General features: G+C 54.1%; 1 protein-coding gene across 2 annotated transcripts; it reads right to left on the reverse strand.

Moving 5' to 3' along the window:
* Nucleotides 1–5,642: 5,642 nt before the first annotated feature.
* On the reverse strand, nt 5,643–18,397 carry FCMR (Fc mu receptor). Of its 2 annotated transcripts, none has more exons than XM_058669112.1 (8): nt 18,048–18,397; nt 12,064–12,393; nt 11,498–11,629; nt 10,428–10,644; nt 9,039–9,169; nt 8,759–8,917; nt 8,564–8,622; nt 5,643–6,911 (listed from the first exon to the last, which is right to left on the reverse strand). In XM_058669112.1, exons 1-8 carry the CDS (start codon nt 18,082–18,084, stop codon nt 6,735–6,737), a joined length of 1,242 nt encoding a protein of 413 aa, XP_058525095.1. In that variant the 5' UTR covers nt 18,085–18,397; the 3' UTR covers nt 5,643–6,734. The 2 variants fall into 2 exon arrangements, with proteins under 2 accessions (XP_058525095.1, XP_058525094.1); XM_058669111.1 differs by having other exon boundaries at nt 5,644–6,911; nt 11,498–11,632.
* Between the last annotated feature and the right edge of the window lie 256 nt (nt 18,398–18,653).

An 18,653-nucleotide genomic window follows, 5' to 3' on the forward strand; every position in this document is an offset into this window, starting at 1 on the left:
TCAGGAGAGACCTATTTTGGTCGAGAGAGCAAAACCTTAGGTAGCCTGTGTGGCTGCAGCACAGGGGCCCAAGAATGGGCCATCTTAGCATGGAGATGGATCCCAAGTGGAGCAGTCAGGACTCGAACTCAGACCCATGCAGGTTGCCAACATTGGATGCATACCACCAGCATAGCCACACACGTGCAGAGTTCACAAGGGAACTCCACGTCATTTTTGCATTTTCTCCTTGCACCAATTCTGTGGGAGGCACAGCACAGATGGCTTGTAAGCGTAGGAAGGTGCTAAAGCTATATAGCTCAGGGTAGCTAACAAATGTGTCCCTGGTCTCATGGCCTGTGGCAGAGCCTGGAGTCAGATCCAAGTGTCACCTCACCCAGTGGTGTCCTCAAGTGAAGGGTGAGCAGGTGGTGGACCAGTTCTCAAGGGAGTATGTATGACCAAAGTGCCCTGCTCCCCCTCGTCTTCCTCCTTGCCCCTCACCCCAGCACCCTTCTATGCAGTGCTCTGATGTGGGAGGTGGCATTACAAGCACCAGCTTTGTGCTTGTAATGTGTTACCATGTCAACCCCGTTTTTCAATTTCTAATAACCTAGGGAGATGAGAAGACCCCACGAGCTCCATTTCACACATGAGGAGACTGAGGCTGCTTGCTGGCTGGCACATCTTGGCCTTGGAAACTCTTGGTACCATGGGCCCAGGAGACCTGTTGATGCGTGAACGGGGAGGGTAACCACACCTCTCCCGTGTCTGAGCAGCATCACTCTGGGAAACCAGGTGAGTGACGCAAGGTGCTGAATGGGCTCAGAGGCATCTACCTGTTCCTTTATGTGGGTGTGGGGCCCAGGGGAAGCAGGAGTGAGGACAGGAAGCAGAGGCAGAACTGTGGGGAGCAGCTACCTTCAGGTGGCCCAGAAGAGAGTGGTAGATTTGGAGGCCAAGGTTGGGGGAAGCCTGTGGGGCCTGCAGGAGCAGTCCAGGAAGATCCCGAGGGAGACGCCGGAACACCCACTAGAGACTGAGGATGGGGGACGCTGGCCTCAGGCACAGCTACCCTGCCTGCTCATGGCCCCCTCCCGGTCCGCCACTGACTTTTCTGACCTTCTCACGGTCTAGAGCAGTGGCAATTCCTCCAGATGTGACACCTGACTGTGGACAGAGGTAAGAAAGGCTCCGGGGGTGAGGCAGGATATTGACATGTATGATAAAGCCTCATTCTGGGCAGTGGGCGCTCATGGCGGCTGCCAGGGGGCCCTTCCAAGGCAGGTTTGCTAAGTGACTCACCCAGACCTCTGATTCCCCTTCCTTTGGTTTGGTGACTTCAAAAGCTCATTCTTGGAGAGTGAGTCGGTCAGCTGAGGTGGTGGTGAGTGTATGCCCTGCCTGCCAGCCCAGATGAACCCCTGGGCTCCCCTGCAGGGAGGGGTCAGGACTGCTGCCTCCTGGGCAGGAGAACTAGACCTGCCAGGTGTGCCCGCCGCTGAGGGGCAGGCTTCGGCAAGTGCATGCTGGTTGAGCTCTCTGCCCTGCAGCAACCTGGCTCCCTGTGTACATTCTGTGACATGTTAGGCATTTCCCTGCACCCTCCCGACCCGCATTCTTCACTCTCCCTGGACAAATTCTGACTAGCAGGTTGGAGGTTGGCAAGAACTGTAATGGATGGGCACAAGGATGAGGGCAGATGCAGAAATGGTGAGACCAGCCGTGGTGAGGCTGAGGGGCATGGGACCTCAATGCAATCCTAGGTCACCGTCCTGCCATGTGCCAGTCCAGGAGCCCTCTGTGTGCCCCCTGCAGCTGCCTGGGCACACCTAAGGAGCATGGTCCTAGGTTCATCCTTCACTCACCACCTACCACCCTCTCACAGCCGTCTTTCTCTCCAAGGCAGGTGGCTGCCCACTCCCACCACTTCATGAATCTGCTGCTGCTTTTCTGGAGCCAGGGATCTGGGACCAAGAATTCCGACTCAGCTGAAAGAGCTGTCCAGGCATTAGGAGGGATTCCGCGGTAAGCAGAGTGTGACCCTGGAGCCAGCCATGGCCTGCGTGGTGGCAGGACACTATTTTATGATCATGTAGCTCTTCCCGGTGTGTCCTACATTCTAACAGCCTGGGAAGGCAGAAAGCACCACAAACCCCATTTAAAATTTTGTTTTGGAATGACACAAAGAGATGATGAGCCAGAGATGTTCCATGTACCAGTTCACACCCCTAAAAGGCTGCAACAGTCAGACTGGCCCAAGCCAAAGCCAGGAGCAGTAACTTCATCTGGATCTTCCAAACCCACTTGGTCCATCATCACCTGCCTTCCCAGGTACAGTAAGAAGGAGCTGGATCAGAAGCAGTGCAGTCAGGACTTGGACCAGTGCTCTGACCTGGGAGGTGGTACCATAAGCACTGGCTTTACCAACCATGCCGCCCTGGGGAGATGGGAAGGCCTCACAAGCCCCAGCTGCCACATGAGGAGATTGAGGTGGTAAGGATGGTCATCAGCTTCCATGAGACATACAGATTCAAGGAAATCAAGAAGACAGTTGGCTTCATCAGGCTGCACCCTGGGTAGACCCCAACTCCAAGATCAAGAACTTCAACAAGGGGCTGGTGCTGTGGCATAGGGGTAAAGCCAACACAAGCAACACCAGCATTCCAGATGAGCATGGGTTTGAGGTCTGGCTGCTCCACTTCCAATCCAGCTCCCTGCTAATGTACCTGGGAAGGCAACGGAGGATAGCTCAAGTCCTTAGACCCCAACACTGACATGGGCGACCCAGAGCAAGTTCCTGGTTCCTAGTTCCTGGCTTTGGTCTGACCCAGCCCTGGTCTTTGCAGTCATCCTCAGAGTGAGCCAGCAGATGGAAGATCTGTAAAATCTGCCTTTCAAATAAAAAAATCAATCCATCAATAATTTTAAAACACCAGAGTGAGTGGCTGGGTACAGAGGCAGCTCCTGGGTGAGAGGCAGTGGGGGCCTCTCTTACCGTGTCTCCCCACATGATTTAGGGAGGCAAAATCCTGCCCCTAGCGAGGCTTACACCCATAGGTTTCTTTCCTCCTCTTGTTTGCCCACCTTTACCCACAGCTGCCACCAGTCTGGATTTCTTGTGCTTGTGTAGGTGCCCACCCTGCTTCGTTTCCATGGTCTGCTCTCACCCCTTACTATGTTCTTGTGGCTCGTCCAGGCAGTGGGCACAGGCTGCTGGGCTCTCATCCCTGACTGAGCCGTGGAAGTATGAAGGGGCTGGAGTACAATCTGTTCACTGCTGGTTTCGTCTCATCTTTACCCCTCTAGGTCATTTTCCTGCCAACGCTCAACCACCAAGTCCAAGTTCACTTCCTCACAGCTATCAGGTATGGTGTGGAATCAAGAGAATATACCCAAACGGGAAGTCAGGAAGCCTGGGCCTGCCTCTGGCTGTGCAGCCTGACTCACTTCCCTCGCTCAGAGTGGGTTCTTCACAGAAACAAAGGCTCCTGCAGACCGCATCATCCTCTCCTGGAAGACACCTACCACTCCTGTGCTCATCTTCCCCACAGTGATGGGTGGTGGTTCCTCCAGGGGGCAGGGTGGCTGAGGCCTCGGCTCTGCAGTGGCCCAGGCCCCCTCAGGAAGCTAGTTGCTGTTTGCTGCAGTCCAAACACCACCCCAACAGAAGAGCAAGTTTAGGATCCTGAAGTAATCCTATACCCTTGCTCGCCACCTCTTCACCAGAGTAAGGCCCTCCTGAGTGAAGGTTGGAAAATGCTGCCCACCCCCAACCCTGCCTCTTCCCAGGTCCTGGCATTTCTCCTGACTCCTGGACTGGCAGTTCTGAGTTCAAGTCTAGATCTGTTTCTGACCGGGGGTGGGGGGGTGGCCATGGATCCTTCCTACAGTGGAGGACACTCTGCCATGGGCTGAAACTCCCTGGAATTCTGCTTCATTATCTGTGAAGTGGGAACAATCACTCCAACCAGGGCTAAAGGAGACCAGTGAGTGAGAGCATGCTTTGGTGCTTTCAGTTGTTCCAGGGAGCTGGGAGGGCTTGGCCACTCAGCAGACCTAGCTGGCTCTGAACTTTCACAGGGCGCTAAAGCAGAAGTGAATGCAGACAATGCCACCAGACTAGCCCCCAGGCCGCCTGACCCAGCAGGTGCACAGGTGCACTCTTATCTGTGAGCACATACTTTGCATAAGTCCCACAGACTTAGTAGTGCTGTTTTTTTTTTTTTCTGTAAATTTTCCAATGAAAATGAACTCTGATTTTCCTACCAGGTGACTTTGCGCTCAGGGACTTCCCCCTTGGGAGAACTTTCTGGGTGCCTGAGTTAGAAAATTTGATGGTAGAAGCAAAGGAAAAAGGAGACATCCAGCTTGCCCCAACCACTGCTGCTGCGTTGTCCTTGGTGTTCATATGGTCTAGCTTCGGCAAAGAAGTACGGGAAAACCAATGACCATTTTATGAAGCAAGACAACAAAGAAAACTCAAACTTCATCCCTAGCTCTCTCCTCCCAAACAGGTGGTGTCATCTGTTGGAGGGATACATCAGTCTGTGAATCAGTGGGCAGGGGCAGGCATGATCTCACTTCCTCTTCTGTGCAGAGGGCTCCTGGGGGCCATGTCCACCTCATGCTGTACTGTATGGTGGCCTTGTTAGGGCGTCATAGGCGTATCCTTTGCCCTTGACCTCTGCTACCCTCTGCCAGCTTGTCCTCACCACCAAAGCAGATAAACACACAAAGAGAGGGACAAGGAATGGGCAGGAGAGATCAAGAGGCTGCCCTAAAGGGAACCGGCCCATGACATGGAGTCAAGCTTGTTTGGGGCTTGGAAAGGAAGTGGTTCCTGCAGGAAATGTGGCAAATCTTCCAGTATCTTGTCTCTCTGGTTGGACAGAGCAGCAGCTCTGACCCAAATCTCTGGGTAGGTGGATGCGCTGGATGGAGAAACTCCTGCATCCAGGAAACGTCTGTTCCAGGAGCCTGCCTCCCTCCTGCTCTGCGTCAGTTCCCATGAGGGCCTCCCCCTCTGCTGCCCTCACCATGGGCATTTCATGCTGAGGCCATGGGGCCTAGTCATGGTCCAAGTATCTATGAATGTATCTTCAGCCTTCCTTGGAAGACCCCTGGGGATGCTACACACAATCTACCTGGATTTATCTCAGTTCTGTCGCCAGGGCTGTATCCGCAGTTGCAGAAATTAGTGAGCTCCAAGTTCCAGGGAAGTGGCTGAGCCCAGTGTCCCCGGCTTCTGTTTAATTCTCCATGGCCCTACCATGGTGTGAGGCAGCAGCTGGGTGCTCGGCTACTGCTTAATAACAAGCACAACTTCGTTTGTCATTGACTTGTTGAGGAACAACAAGGGAGGCTGTGACTCAAAACATATGACACAGAACCTTCTGGCTGGAGACCACCTCATTTTATATGTGCAGGTATAGCGCATAGGGAGGGGTGAGAGACACCAGTGTGGAGTGCAAATGACAGAGGATAAAGTGGAGGGGAACAGTTCCTGGGGTAACTCAGAGTCCCCCCAGCCTTCCACAACCTGCCTGTGTTCCCCACTCACCTACCCAGCTTCCTCCCTGGGTACCCTTCCTCTCTCATTCCAGTTGTTCTTCCCTTATTGCCACTTACGAGGGTGCCACCATTCAGGTGACGTTGGTGGCGCATCGTAGCCGGATGTACTGCCTGATGGGTGACGTTGTGTGCTAATAAAAGGCAGCCCAACTCCTGTCTGGCCACCTTTCCCAACTATTTCCAGGCAACTGCTGGGAATATCTGGGAAAAGTCTGCTTCTAGCAGCTCCACGAGGCCTTCATTGACCTCAAGCTCCGGCTGAAGCTTGGAGCTGACTTCCACCCAAACACACGGTGTCCCACTATGACCTTCCTTCAAAGATGCGAGAGAAAGGGCCTGTGTGGGAAGTGGGCTGTGTCTTGTCTGCCAACAGTGCTGGTGTGAAGCTGCCAGCCCTTCAGAGACCTGACACCACATTGATTTCCTTCCCTTGTCCACTCCCTGCCGCCTGCCGTTAATGTCTGAAACTGGCAGAGATGGGTTGCATTTCTGAAAGCATAGAGGTGCAATGGTTTGGGAAGGCTAAAATCGACCAAAGGTACAAGAAGTGCCCAAGCGTCAGAGCTAGGACATGGGGGAAGGATGAGAGGATGACAAGGACTGTAAGATGGGGGGAGTGGTGGTGAGCATTAAAGGAGGAAGACTTGGAGATGAAAGGGCTTGGGTTATCGAAAGCTGCTGTGAACAAGCTTGGCTCTGAAAAATCATATGACATCAATAAGCCAATAGTGTCTCAAGATACATCAAGGCTCACTTGCCAAGACATCCCCAAAGGTGCCTGTACACCAGCTCCCCTCTTAGCTCTGGGAGTTGATGCACCACCTCCTGAGGCAGGCTGAGGGTCTTCTGGCTGGGTGAGGTCCACGCCTGGGAAAGGTAGCTGAAGCCACAGCTATGCCTCTGCTCCAGCCTGATGCTATAAGACCCTGGGACAGGACAGAGCCGCAAGGACTGTCAGCCGAAACAACTACTCACTCTGCAACTCCCACCTGACAACTTACAAAGGGATAAGAGCCCAGCTCACAGGTACAGGGGGTGGACTTCAAAGATGGGCAAGAGCAGCTGGGAGCAGGGCCATGTTCAGGGCACCAAGAGATGGGGATGAGTTGAGACGGGACATGGGAGGTGACAAGGGCTCCAAGAACAGACGGAGCAGGTGCAGATCAGCAGACAGACAAGACTCATTGGCACCAAGGTCTGGGCCTGGGGGCAGAGCTGGGGAGGTGAGTCAGGCAGGGAATATTGACATAGTCGTCTGAGTCAGGGTCCTCCGTGTTGGCGGCAGGCTGGTGGCAGATGCTCACGTATTCGCAGCTGGTCTTCGGAGCCGTGGCGTGGAGCCAGGGAGTTTCAGACACCTGAACACAACCAGAGAAGTGTCATTGGACTTGGAGGGTGTGGCTGGTGTCTCTCACACTGGAAAATGGGGAATCTGGTTTGGGGTGCTGAGTTCTGGAGAGTTGGCTCTGCTCCAACAGGTGGGCCACGCCTGGGAATTTGGGGGGTGGTTCTCACTGTGGGTAACTTGGAAGTACTTTGATCTAATGTGGGCAGGAAATGCCTCTGGAGGGACTCAGAGTCAGATCACAAAGGGAAGCCAGCTGCCTGAAGGGTACAGCCTGGGATGAGGTGATGTGCGTCTCTATGGGGAGTGGCTGTGCAGTTGTGCAAGTCACCTCTGGCACCCTTGCAAGGGCTCAGGGAGGCTGTGATATGGCCACTTGGCCCAGCTGTGTCTTCCAGGATAGGGCAGGGCAGTGAAGGATGGAGAAGGCTTTGTGGGCGTGGTGCTGGGAACATCAGGATCGTCTTCTTTTGGGATAGTCAGTTCTCAGGGTCTGGGGCTGTGCAAATAACCCCAATGTGGCACAATTACGGTACCATCCTTGGAAGAAGGCCGAGTGGGGAGGGCGGGTGCTGAGTTCTGGGAGTCCACTACACTGCAGGCACCTGATGGGTAGCAGGGTAAGCGCTGAGCCAGGGCAAACTCCGCTGAGGGTCTGTGTGGACACAGGGCAGTTCCAGGGAGAGTGATAGAGTGGATGGACAGGCGTCATCCTTGCTAAGCTGGAGCCCAAAGCTCATGTGGGTGGGGCTGCTTCTCACTGCTGGGAGTCACGCTCACCCCTTGGCAAGGATTGCAGCTGCCCAGCCTTCCCACCTCCAAGGCAGGTGTGGTGGCAGGGCCCAAATGCAGCCAAAGATGGAGAGATGAGTGGGCCCTCAGGCCATGGTCCCCCTCCTGAGGTTGGACCCATGCACAGATGCAGCTGGCTCAGTGGTGGCCCTGGGCCGGGCAGAGAGGGAATGACAGTGTGGCAAGTGATGGCACAGGCCACCTCTGCTTCAGCCTTCTGTTCAGAGGCAGCATGGCTTCCGTCCATCTCTCAGTCTGGATTCTGGAGACCGTTGCATTAGCACAGTCAATGCTCTCATGAAAACCGCGGTATTGGCCGCACTTGGCTGTTTTCCCTGGTTTTAGCCACTCTGGGCTACTTTGGAAACTTTTCTTAGTTTGGGAAAATGGAGATGAAAGAGCTGAGATGTCAGAGGAGGAAACAGAAGTTCTAGCAACTCCTCCCCCAGCTCATCCCGCCCCTCAAGCAGGTCATCCTGCGAGCCAAGGCCTTCCTCACTGCCCTGGCGATGCGCAATACTTTCCCTGGCCTTGCAAAGACTGCTAGCAAGTTCTCTGACTCACGTCAAGGTCAAACTGGGTTGTCCTACCCCGGAGCAAGCCCTGTTGGGGTTGGCAGTGTTGCGGCTGTCGCTCACGGGGAGCCTGAACACCCTTTAGTGTGTAGCTGGGCGAGGCTTGGCGCGCATTGGCTGTTACGGTTCCCTGGGGAGTCAGCTCCTGACGGCACCCAAGCAGGAAGCCCACTGAACGCGCTCCGAATCCCCCAGGAGCTGCTGAGAAAGTCGTCGACTTGCTCACGGATACCTGCCCTCGGACCACTCCCAAGGCCAAGGTCGCCGCTGCCAATCCTTGGAGAAGGGCGGAACTTACCTGCGGCTGGGCGGGCGAGGCCGAGACTCCCGGGGTGTCCAGCTGGCTCTCGGGCCCGCCTATGGGGAAACCGGAGGGCTCCTTAGGGTGAGGGCGTGACGGGTGCACCCGGGGGAGATCCGCGGGGCCCGCCAAACTCGCCCCTTTCTCGCCTTCCGCACACTCGCACTCCCTGCACGCCCAGCGCCCGCTCACCTGGCGCGTCCGGTTCCCGAGCACGCCGCGGGCAGGCGCTATAGACGTTGTTTTGCGAACGCGGCCGCTGAGACGCGCGGGACCTCTGCGTGCCGGGCCGCCGGTTCGCTTCCCGGCTGCGCATCCTCACGGCCTGTCGGCGGATCCGCCTGTAGAAGGCTGCTCGACAGGGGCGCCGAGGAGAGAGGGACAGACGTGAGAGGCTGGGGCCGCCCCAGCCTCGCGCGGCCCGGGGATCCCAGCCCTGCGCAGCCCCGCGCAGCCTCACGTCTCGGCTCACCCCGCCGCCTCTGCACGACTCTCTTCACCACCAGGCCCAGCAGGGCCAGCAGGAGGAAGGCCAGGCAGACGGGAATCAGGATATGGAGCCCTTGGTCTCCTGTTTCGGACAGCGAGCCGGAGCCGAGTGCTCTGCGGAGGGCGGGGAAGGGGGCGAGGGAGGAAGGGGAGGTCAGTAAGGGAGCCTGAAGCAAGCAGCCCTGCACCCCGCAGACTTGTCAAACCCCCGCCCCGCCTAGACCCGACTGTGGAGCCTGGACATTTGGGTTCAGATTCGGCTTCTGCTTTGCACCGGCTGCGTGGTCTACCCCACGCACGGGTGCTGGTAAGATGGGACACAGTAATGCACTTGGCCTGCAGCACCTGCAGGCGCCCCTTTCCACAACCTACTCCCTGGCTCACAGCGTCGCCACACAGCGGATGTGAATTCAGCATTAAACCTGGAAAAGGGGATTTTGTCTCCCCACCCGCATCCCACAGTGGTCCCTCTGCCTAGAAAGCCCCTGCCCCCTTTGGCGTGGTAGGTTCTGCCCTTCCCTGAAGAGGAGGCTGGAAGCATTCTTCCCTCCTGTTCGATGGGAAGCCAGAATCTGTCTGCCAGGCACTGGGGTCCCGATGCTTGAGTCTGTGCGGGGTGCAGCCCCTAACATGGTCAGCCTTGTGTTGTTGCCTATTTTCACCGCTGCACGCCTTCCCGACACAGCACAGGGCCCTGCAGGTAGCAGACACCCGAGCAGGTGTGGGCTGCACTAACCGGGACCTGTTCCCTGGTAGGCTGCTGTGACTGATTACTTAGGACTCAGGAGTCCGGGTTCCTTTTGAACTCACTTCGCCCTCCTGGCCTCGGTTTCCTCGCCTTAGAACTCAGCTGACTTCGGAGGCCCCTTTCCTTCTTAGCAAAGTTTATCTTTGTCAAAGCCAAACACCGTGGCCTTGAGAGGTTTTCCTTGGAGCCTGCTGCAATGCTACCCCCTGGTAGTGTATTACAGACCTCCTCGGCACCGCCCGGCCACGTTTAAACCAGGACTGTCCGGGAGGAGCAAGGGGCAGAGCCACCAATGTCATTTTAACTTTACTGAATGAAAGCAAGCTTAATAGTATTTTTTTTCCCCCTTTTTACTTCTTTCCCGTAAAAGTAGAACTGGATCATCTGAGTGACTGAAAGGCTGGGTTCTCACATCTTCCTTCAGGGTCGTTAAGAGAACACAGGCAGGTGCATTCTTGTCCATAGGGTGAACGGGCTGTTGTGCAGGACCCAGTGAAAGCGTCCTCCAGCCTCTTCTGCGGCGGCATTACAGAGGCCAAGCCGAGGACGGACTGTAACAGTGAGCACTACAGGGGAACCCCTGGACCTCTTATTGTGGCCTCCTCTGCCTGGGAGGCCTCTTACCTCTGTCTGTGCATCTTGGTATGGTGGTTATAGGCCACCGTCCAGGGTCTGAGCAGCACCTGCTTGGCTGGGGTCTTGGCAGCAGATGGCGGGAGGGTTGGGGGCCTGGCGACTGCTCCTGGTGATGCCCGGGACACACGAAGTTGGTGAGTGATGGGAGCGGTGGGAGAGGGACGATGGGCAGCAGGGGCCTTGATGTTTTGAGCTTGTGGAGTAGCTGCAGGAGATGGCCAAGCCAGGTGAGATTTGATGCATACTACACATTCTGGTCCTAGCAGGATGGGGTCACCACTTCTCTCCTCATGCACCCTTCCTGTTATCCACACTAGTTGGCTCTATCAGCCTTCGTGGTTGGAGGTGCCTTCAAATTTGGATCAAATACTGCTTCCCCCAGGAAGCCCTCCCTGACTTCTTAGGAGAAAATCTTGCACTGCTCTAAGCAGGAGTTTGTAGCTCTGATCTCAGCCTGTCTGGTGCTGTGTCTGGGTGCTTTATCTTCCCAGATCTGTCACAGCCTTGACTATAGGATCTGCCAGGTTACAGTATCCCTTTGGGCACCCAGCAGTCTTGCCTGGTGTAATCATATTCCCTTAATTTTGCTACCACCACTTGTATATGAAGATGTGATGGAAATACTGCATTTCAGATGCATTTCAAGCTGGAAAATGACTTCAACACGTAAAGCTGCTCTTAGTATGATAATTAATCATTTTACTGAAAAAAAGACCTGTGACAATCACTAGGCAGCAGCAGGTACAAGATAGCCCTTTGGGAGGCAAAGGACTCCTCAAGCTCCAGCTGGGAGCCATCTGCTCTCATTCATAAAGAATTGGATTTTGTAAACGGGACCATTTTCGTCCTTGGTTTTGGTGCCCTCTGGTGGTAATGTGTGAGTTTTACAACCGGGGTCCCCGTGCTGTAGAGTGGATCGCAGGGAGGTACCAGCCGGTAAGGTAGGGTGATCCGTGGTTGCTGATCACCTCTGCTCTGCCAGCTTGTGAACCGACTGCACACCCGCCCTCCAGTCTCACCGTGACACACATCTCCCTCTTGCCCTTTAGTGGACTGACCTTTGGAAGTTGATTGGAAAGAGCTGGCAGGTGAAGGCATCTGGAACCGATGAGGCAGCTGCCGGTGCATCATTTTAGGAAAGCGTTCTGGAGGCCTGGGCATTGGATCCTCATCCCAGAATGGTTCATACTCTACTGGAGGGAAGAGGAAGACGTTGGTGACTGCAGGAGGTGGGGGTGGGAAGTGGGCTGAGGCCTGGGGAGGGGGCTGTTCAGATAAACTGAAGCTGACCCAGTCAGGGTGGGTGGCATTGTGGGGAGGCAGGCGAGTCCACCCACAGAAGCAGACAAGGCCTAGGCGGGGGTTTTCACCAAGGAAATATTCAAGTCCCCCAGCCCATACAGCATTCCCTGTAAGTCATCAGAGGCCGTGGTGGTTCTGGGCTGTAGATCAGGGCTGCCTGTGGACCACATGTCAGTGGGAAAGAGGAGGGAGGCAGGAGAACTGACCCACGATGAAACACGTTTGGCCTATGCATGAGCATGTCTTGGCTATGTGACTGCATTCCCATGTAGAAACACTTGCTGGCTAGGCCGGGGCTCCCCCCAGCCACAGGGGCACCTACCAGTGTGGACGGTAAGGGTGACCTTCTGGGTCTTGTCCCGGTCTGTGTTCAGGCCCACCCCGCAGGCATAGACTCCACTGTCCTTTTCGGTCAGCTCTGTCATCTTCACCAGGAACAGGTGCTTTTTGGAGTGTGCCAACAGAGTGACTCGGCCCTTGAATTCATCCTTGGTGTAGTAAGTGGAGACCACGGTCGCGCACGGTTTAGAGTCAGCCATCTGCCGGCACAGGTACATCCCCCCTAATGCGTCAGGAAGCGGGCACTTGATGGTCACAGATCCGCCCAGCTCTGCCTCCAGCTTTACTTCTGGGAGGGCCCCCAGAGCTCCAGCTGCAATGGGGAGAGGGAGTTAACACAGAAGCCGTCCCATTCCTGCTTCGTCGCAACCCATATGCCCAGCTGCAGCCCTCCTCTCAGTGGCCCAGCCTACATGAACCAGACCCTGCCCCGCCGAGCCCAGGGTCAACACAACCTTTCCCTCAGCCCCCTCCTGACTTCTGTTCCCCCATCTCCTCCTGTTCCAATTCTTGTCATAATCTGAGGCCCACTGGGTGTTCATCCCTAACTCCATGCCCAGCTCTTAATTTAACCCTCATCCCCAGTCTTGTCCCCAAACCTAAACCACTAGGGACCCAGACACGAAACCCTGAGAATACAGCTGAAGCCACAGCACCCACTTAAGGGGAGGAAATATGCTCCCAGGGGATCCCGACCATCACGTATCCTTCAAGTGTCCTCAGTGCAGTGCTGGGGGACACAGTGGAGCATGCCCAGACAAGTATCTTCATTGGTGCTATTTGGCTCAGATCCAGCCATTCAAACATCCAACCGCGGTTCTGGTTTTTATATCATTCACCAAGTACTCACTGGTTGCTTTCCATATGATAGTAAGATAACTGGCATCGTTCTCTCCCCAAGTGAGTGGTTTAGTGAATGACACAGTGAACAGCTGTGACAGTGCAGCCCAAGTTTATGAGCAAAAAGGTACAAGCAATCCTGAGAGGAGAAGTGGGGTGTCCAACCCAGACTTCACAGGGGGATGGCGCAGTCTGAGAGTGGCGGTCTGGGAAAAGTGGGATGTGGATGTTGTGACCTGGGCAGGGAAAAGCTCCTGGACTTGGGTGATCTATCCCTGGAGCACATGTCAAGAATGGCTCCGAGGGCTTTGGCTCAAAGAGAAGATCTTCAGGAGAGGAGAGGTGCTAATGGCTCCTACCTGAAAACGGCCAGCGAGGGGAGAGCGTAGGCCAGGGTCAAGAGGCAGACAGGACAATGGGAGGGGCAGAGAGGGACGCGGTCACAGGAGGAGCATGCTGCCACAGAAAGGGGCAGCTGATGTGAATGTGGGAGGGAAAGGCAGACATGGAAACTTTCACACGAAAAAAACTAACCACACCTGGAGCTCTGCCAGGGAAGGGTGACCTGCCCACCACGATGCCATCAAAGACAGAGTCCTATCCAAGGGAATGAGGGGCTCACGCTGCACATCTGGGGAGTCCTTGCATGTGGGGGATGCTGGGCATGGAGTGTGGAAGTGCATGGGCCAGAAAGAGAGGCCTGAGTGGTGCTTCCCCAAGAACGAGGCGGTACAAAGTGGGCAAAGGTGCACCGGGACTCCAGGGCGTACAGACCCCTGCCGTGGCTCAGTCTTCCCAGGGGTGGGTGCTTGGGGAACCCCTGCCTTGGCAGATCCTCGTCGCACAAACACCAGCTCCTAGAAGTGTTCGGCTCCAGCCAGCAAGGAAGTTCATGGGGAATGGAAAAAACAGGCAGATGCCAGGGAAAAGTGAGAACGAAAGAGTATCAGGTGCTCTCCTTGGGTGGTTTTGGTAGCTTTTAATCAATTCCCAAGACTTTGCTAAAGGTCAATACAAGTGTAGCCTTCTGGATTAGAATTCTAAGTGTTTAAGATTTTATTCAGAGATAGCAGGTGTTTAGAGGTTAGGACATTCACCTTCCTCAGCAGCGTTCCTGGGTTCAACAGCAAGTGCCAGCTCCTGACCCAGCTCCTGACCCCAGCTCCTGACCTCAGCTCCCGACCCCAGCTCCTGACCCTACCTCCTGACCCTGAGGGCAATGGTGAAGGCTGACGTAAAGGGTTCCTGCCACTCACGTGGAAGACCTGGATGGCTCTCCAGGCTCTAGCCTTGACCCAGCTCCCGCTGTTGGAGAGAATCAACAGAGGAGAGCTCTCTTGGCCTTTTCTTCTCTCTGTCCCTACCTCACCCCCCACCCCCAAAAAAGAGAGTGAGAAAAACTCATGTGGAGGAATTTATGGCGATGCAGATGACCTGGTGGTGTAGGAACTATGAACCTGCACTGTGAGGGGCGTCCCGAGTGTCTGCATGTTTGCAATCCTGGGATGTGCAAGGCCTTCAACAAGTTCATAGAACACACACATTATGAAACAGCGGTGCGAGAATTTCACATTTCTTTTCATACCAAGATAAATGTTTAATTCTGATTTTCAAAGAGCTTTTGGGGATACCCTCAGTTATAACTTCACCTGTGAGGAATGGCAGGGAAGAAACAGAGGCCCGGGAGAAGCTACTAGAACAAATCTGTTACATGTCACTGCTCTAGAAAGGCTTATCAGGTAAATAGTATTATTTACTGATGGCTTGGATTTCAGTGAAGATGGGTCAGGAAAAGTCAATGGGTAGTTTGAGAGGTCACTCTTATTTTAAATCAGCTGAAAAATCCAAGTGTGTGTTAGAAAGCCCAGAGCCTCCCTGTAACAGTGTGAGGTCCTTCGATGGCCGGGCACACTCTGAGGGGAGGAGGTCTGCGGGAGGGTTTCTAGCGGAAGGGGATAAGGACCCGACGAATGCAAAGCAGGCAGAATCTCAGGAAGGGAGAGCTGGTCCAAGGCTTTACTGTTCATCAAAAGAGACATAACTTTTTTTTTTATTTTGTGCCTTTTTCTTTAAAAAGGGATTAGAATCAGCCTTGTTCTTCTATACACTGCAGCGTAGGAGTTTCTAGGCCCCCACTGCCCTTCTCACCCAACTTAGAACTTCTACCTCAATGCCTTGCTCTCTCTGTGCCATTGGTCCCCTTTCTTCCCCAGCACAGCTGGAACCTCTGCTCTCTCCCACCATGCTCCGCCATTGCCCATCTTCAAAGACCTTTAGTTGACCTTTTGCCTCCTCATGCCCGAGACCCCATGACTTGGGTCTCTCTTGGGTGCATCATCACATTCACATCTATGTCTCTGCCCTCTGCTCTCCTCAGCGTTTTGTTAGCCACAGCCCCTGAAACTGACGCATCAGAACCCAGTGTTGTCCTTGTGCCGCATACAAGGTCATTCCCTAGCCCTCGTCTCCTTGCTCTGGCAGTGGTGCCGGGCAGAATCAAGGCTCCCCTGTGCATTGTCCTTTCTTGGTTTCCTGGCACCACAGTGGCCATGGCTGCTCATTTTCAGCCCCTGCTGCCTTCTTTTCCATCCACCTCTCAAGCATAGGCCCATTGTTTCCGTCCTTTCCCGTTGCCCCATCATTAGCAAATGGATCAGTGGCATACAGTGCCCATTCAGTGTAGAATTCACCTGAACGGGTGTTTGTATTGACTCCCAGTACCAGCTTCTCCTGCCTGAGATTTCCCCCTGGAACCTCATCTGCATGTCTAAAACGTATGGCAAACTCACACCAGTGCCTTGAATATGCTTCCCAGATCAGAAAAAAGCACTAGTGAACACTCAACTCTGGGAGCCCAACACTTACTCTTTTTTGAAAGGCAGAGTTGAGAGAGAGGGAGAGGGAGAGAGAGAGAGAGAGAGAGAGCGAGTGCTAATATCTGCTGGTTCACTACCCAAATGGCCAGATTGGCTGGAGATGGACTGGTCCACAACCAGGAGCTAGGAGCTTTTTCCAAGCCTTCCATGTGGGTTTAGGGTCACGAGCACTGGAGCCATCTTTTGCTGCTTTCTCAGGCACATTAGCAGGGAACTGGATTGGAGGTAGACTAGCTGGGAGTCGAACTCACACCCATATCGGATTCTGGCACTGCAGCTGGCAGCTTTACCAGCTGCGCCAGCCCCAACACTTATGAAAGAATCAAAAATGAATCTTAGTGTGCATTTGCATCTGTGTGTGCACACATACATGTGTGTGTCCTGGGGCAAGTGTGTGCATTATTGTAACAAGTTAGGATAAAAAAGGCTTGCAAATCTACATTAGATGAGGTCTCCTTGCCTTGTGATGAACTCCAATCAAGATCCAGGCAGATACCGGCTGGACTCCTGCATGGGGCAACAGGCTCTCCTCCAACATTTCCAGACCCAAGGCAGGAGTGGAAAATGAAGGTCCAAATATCATATATCAAAAATATTTTGAAGTGTTACGTTGGGATGAGTATTTGGCACACAGCAGCTGATATGCCGCTTGGGTCACGATGCCAAATCCCCTTTTCGAGTGCCTGGGCTACTCCGCTTGCGCTAACGCCAACTCCAGAAAGGCAGCCGACAATGGGTTAAGTGCTCCTGCCTTCCATTGGGGGACCTGGATCGAGTTCTGGGGTCCTGACTTTGGCTGAGTTGTTGCTGACATTGGGGAGTAAATCCATAGATGGAAGATTCTTTCTCTCTCTCTCTCTCTCCCCTCCTCCCTCTCTCTGTCTACATTTCAAACATCATGAAAATAAACACAAGCAAATGAATGAATGATTGAATACAGTCTTATTTCCCTGTCCTTTAAAAGCAATCTCCTGTCTTGACAGTCACGCACCCTGGGCTGGTCCATCTAAAATGCGCTATGCAGCGAAAATAGCCTGAAGCTTCCCGCGCCCAGCTTCTGCTGCCTTCTCCTCTTTTCATCTCTGGCTGTTGTGCACACCACAAAGGGATAGGTACACACAAACACACACACAGTGGATATGCCAGTATGCCTGTTTACACACCATCTACCCTACATCCTTCCCAAATAGCCACCTTTGGCTACCTTTTTATAAGCGTAGGCATCAGTATCAAGAAAGGGACCCATGATGGGAGCTCTCAAAGGGTCTTTCAAACAGAAAACTCCAGTTTGAGTTGAGGGGGTATGGGTGTTGGTGTGGAGTGGGCCTGAAAATGCTCCCCGCGATGGGGGTGGATGTGACTGGAGAAGGATGAAGGCTGGGACAGTGACATCCTTGGCCCCAGTTTGCCCCAATGGAATGAAGACTGCCCAGGACAGACTGAGGTACTACAACTTTGGGATGCTTCACTCCTGAGGGTCTTCCGCTCCCAGCACCCCTCTACCTTCCCAGGCCTGACACCTGATTAGCTCTTCCCTGCGTGCTACCCTTCAGTGGGTAAGTACTCTGACGCGTCATTAAATCCCCATTCTTTAGGGCCATCAGAGCTTTCCAACCCTGAACACCACCAATGTTAGAGTTTCTTCCATACGAAAGGTACAGCAAAGCATGCCAATGCTTAGTGACTGACTTGTTTTATGCTCAAGGGTGCATTGCCCTTCGATAAGCAGAGTGAGAGGGACACACGCAGAGCCACATCCCAGGACATGAATTCAGAAAGGAAGCTCGGCAAAGTCTACACACACAGAAGAGGCACTTGGAAGTACTCAGAAAAGGCGCAGGTGCAGGGAAGAGTGCTCCTGGTGGAAGGCACAGAGCAAGCAAGGGTCGGTGGCAGGAATGCAGAGCACAGGTCCAAGGGAGCGCCCAGGTTGGCTGGAGGTTAGCAAAGTGTGAGTTTGTGGTAACCTCGGTGTCAAAGGGCAGAACAAGGGAGGTGTGTGCCGTTAGCTCAGCTGGTGCTGGAAGCCGCTGTTACCATCCCAGCACACAGGCTGCAATGCCAGGAGAGGTGACTCTGCAGTTCCTGAGAGTTAATATCTTGGCACAGCTAGAAACACCTGGCATGGCAAAGGGAGCAGGAGACCTCCAGCCTTGTCCTGGCTCGGGGTCTGGTTTGCTTCTGAATCCATCCGGAAACATCCAAGCTGGAGGGTGCCTGGGCAGTCACAGGTGTTTCCCCAAGTACTCACCTGGTAGGAAGTATAGTAACCAGAGCCTGAGGTCCATGGTCCCTTGCCCAGCCAGATCCCGTCCAGGAGCCCCTGCAGAGGAAGGGGAGGGGGACAGAAATCTCCACAGCAGAGTTTCAAAGCGGTTGCTGGCCCCTTTGAGGAACGCGGCTTGAAAATGAGGAAATGACAACCTGCCTTGTTTGCTCACTTGTCTTAGGCTAAAAAAGAAAATGCCAGCAAACCACAGCGGAAGTCAGGAGTGGAGAAAACAGGTGGTGTTGCATGAGAACAAACCACCAGGGTTCAAGGTACCTCCAGGATACCCTCAAGGCCAGCAAGTAGGTAGCAAACACAGGCCTGGCATTTCTTGGTCTTGGCACTTTTTCTACCGCAGGCTCCCCATGCTTTTTAGCGGTATGTATTTTTTAGATGTTTATTTGTTTTCATTTATGTAAGAGGTCGTCTCTCAAACACACACACACACACACACACACACACACACACACACACACATATCTTCCCATTGGCTGGCTCTGGCTCATTCTCCAAATGCCTGCAACATCCAAGACTGGGCCAGGCTGCCTCCAGGAACCAGCAACTCCCACCTGGTTGGCATGGACCTCA

The sequence above is a fragment of the Ochotona princeps genome, chromosome 10, assembly GCF_030435755.1.
Source record: "Ochotona princeps isolate mOchPri1 chromosome 10, mOchPri1.hap1, whole genome shotgun sequence".
NCBI lineage: Eukaryota > Metazoa > Chordata > Mammalia > Lagomorpha > Ochotonidae > Ochotona > Ochotona princeps.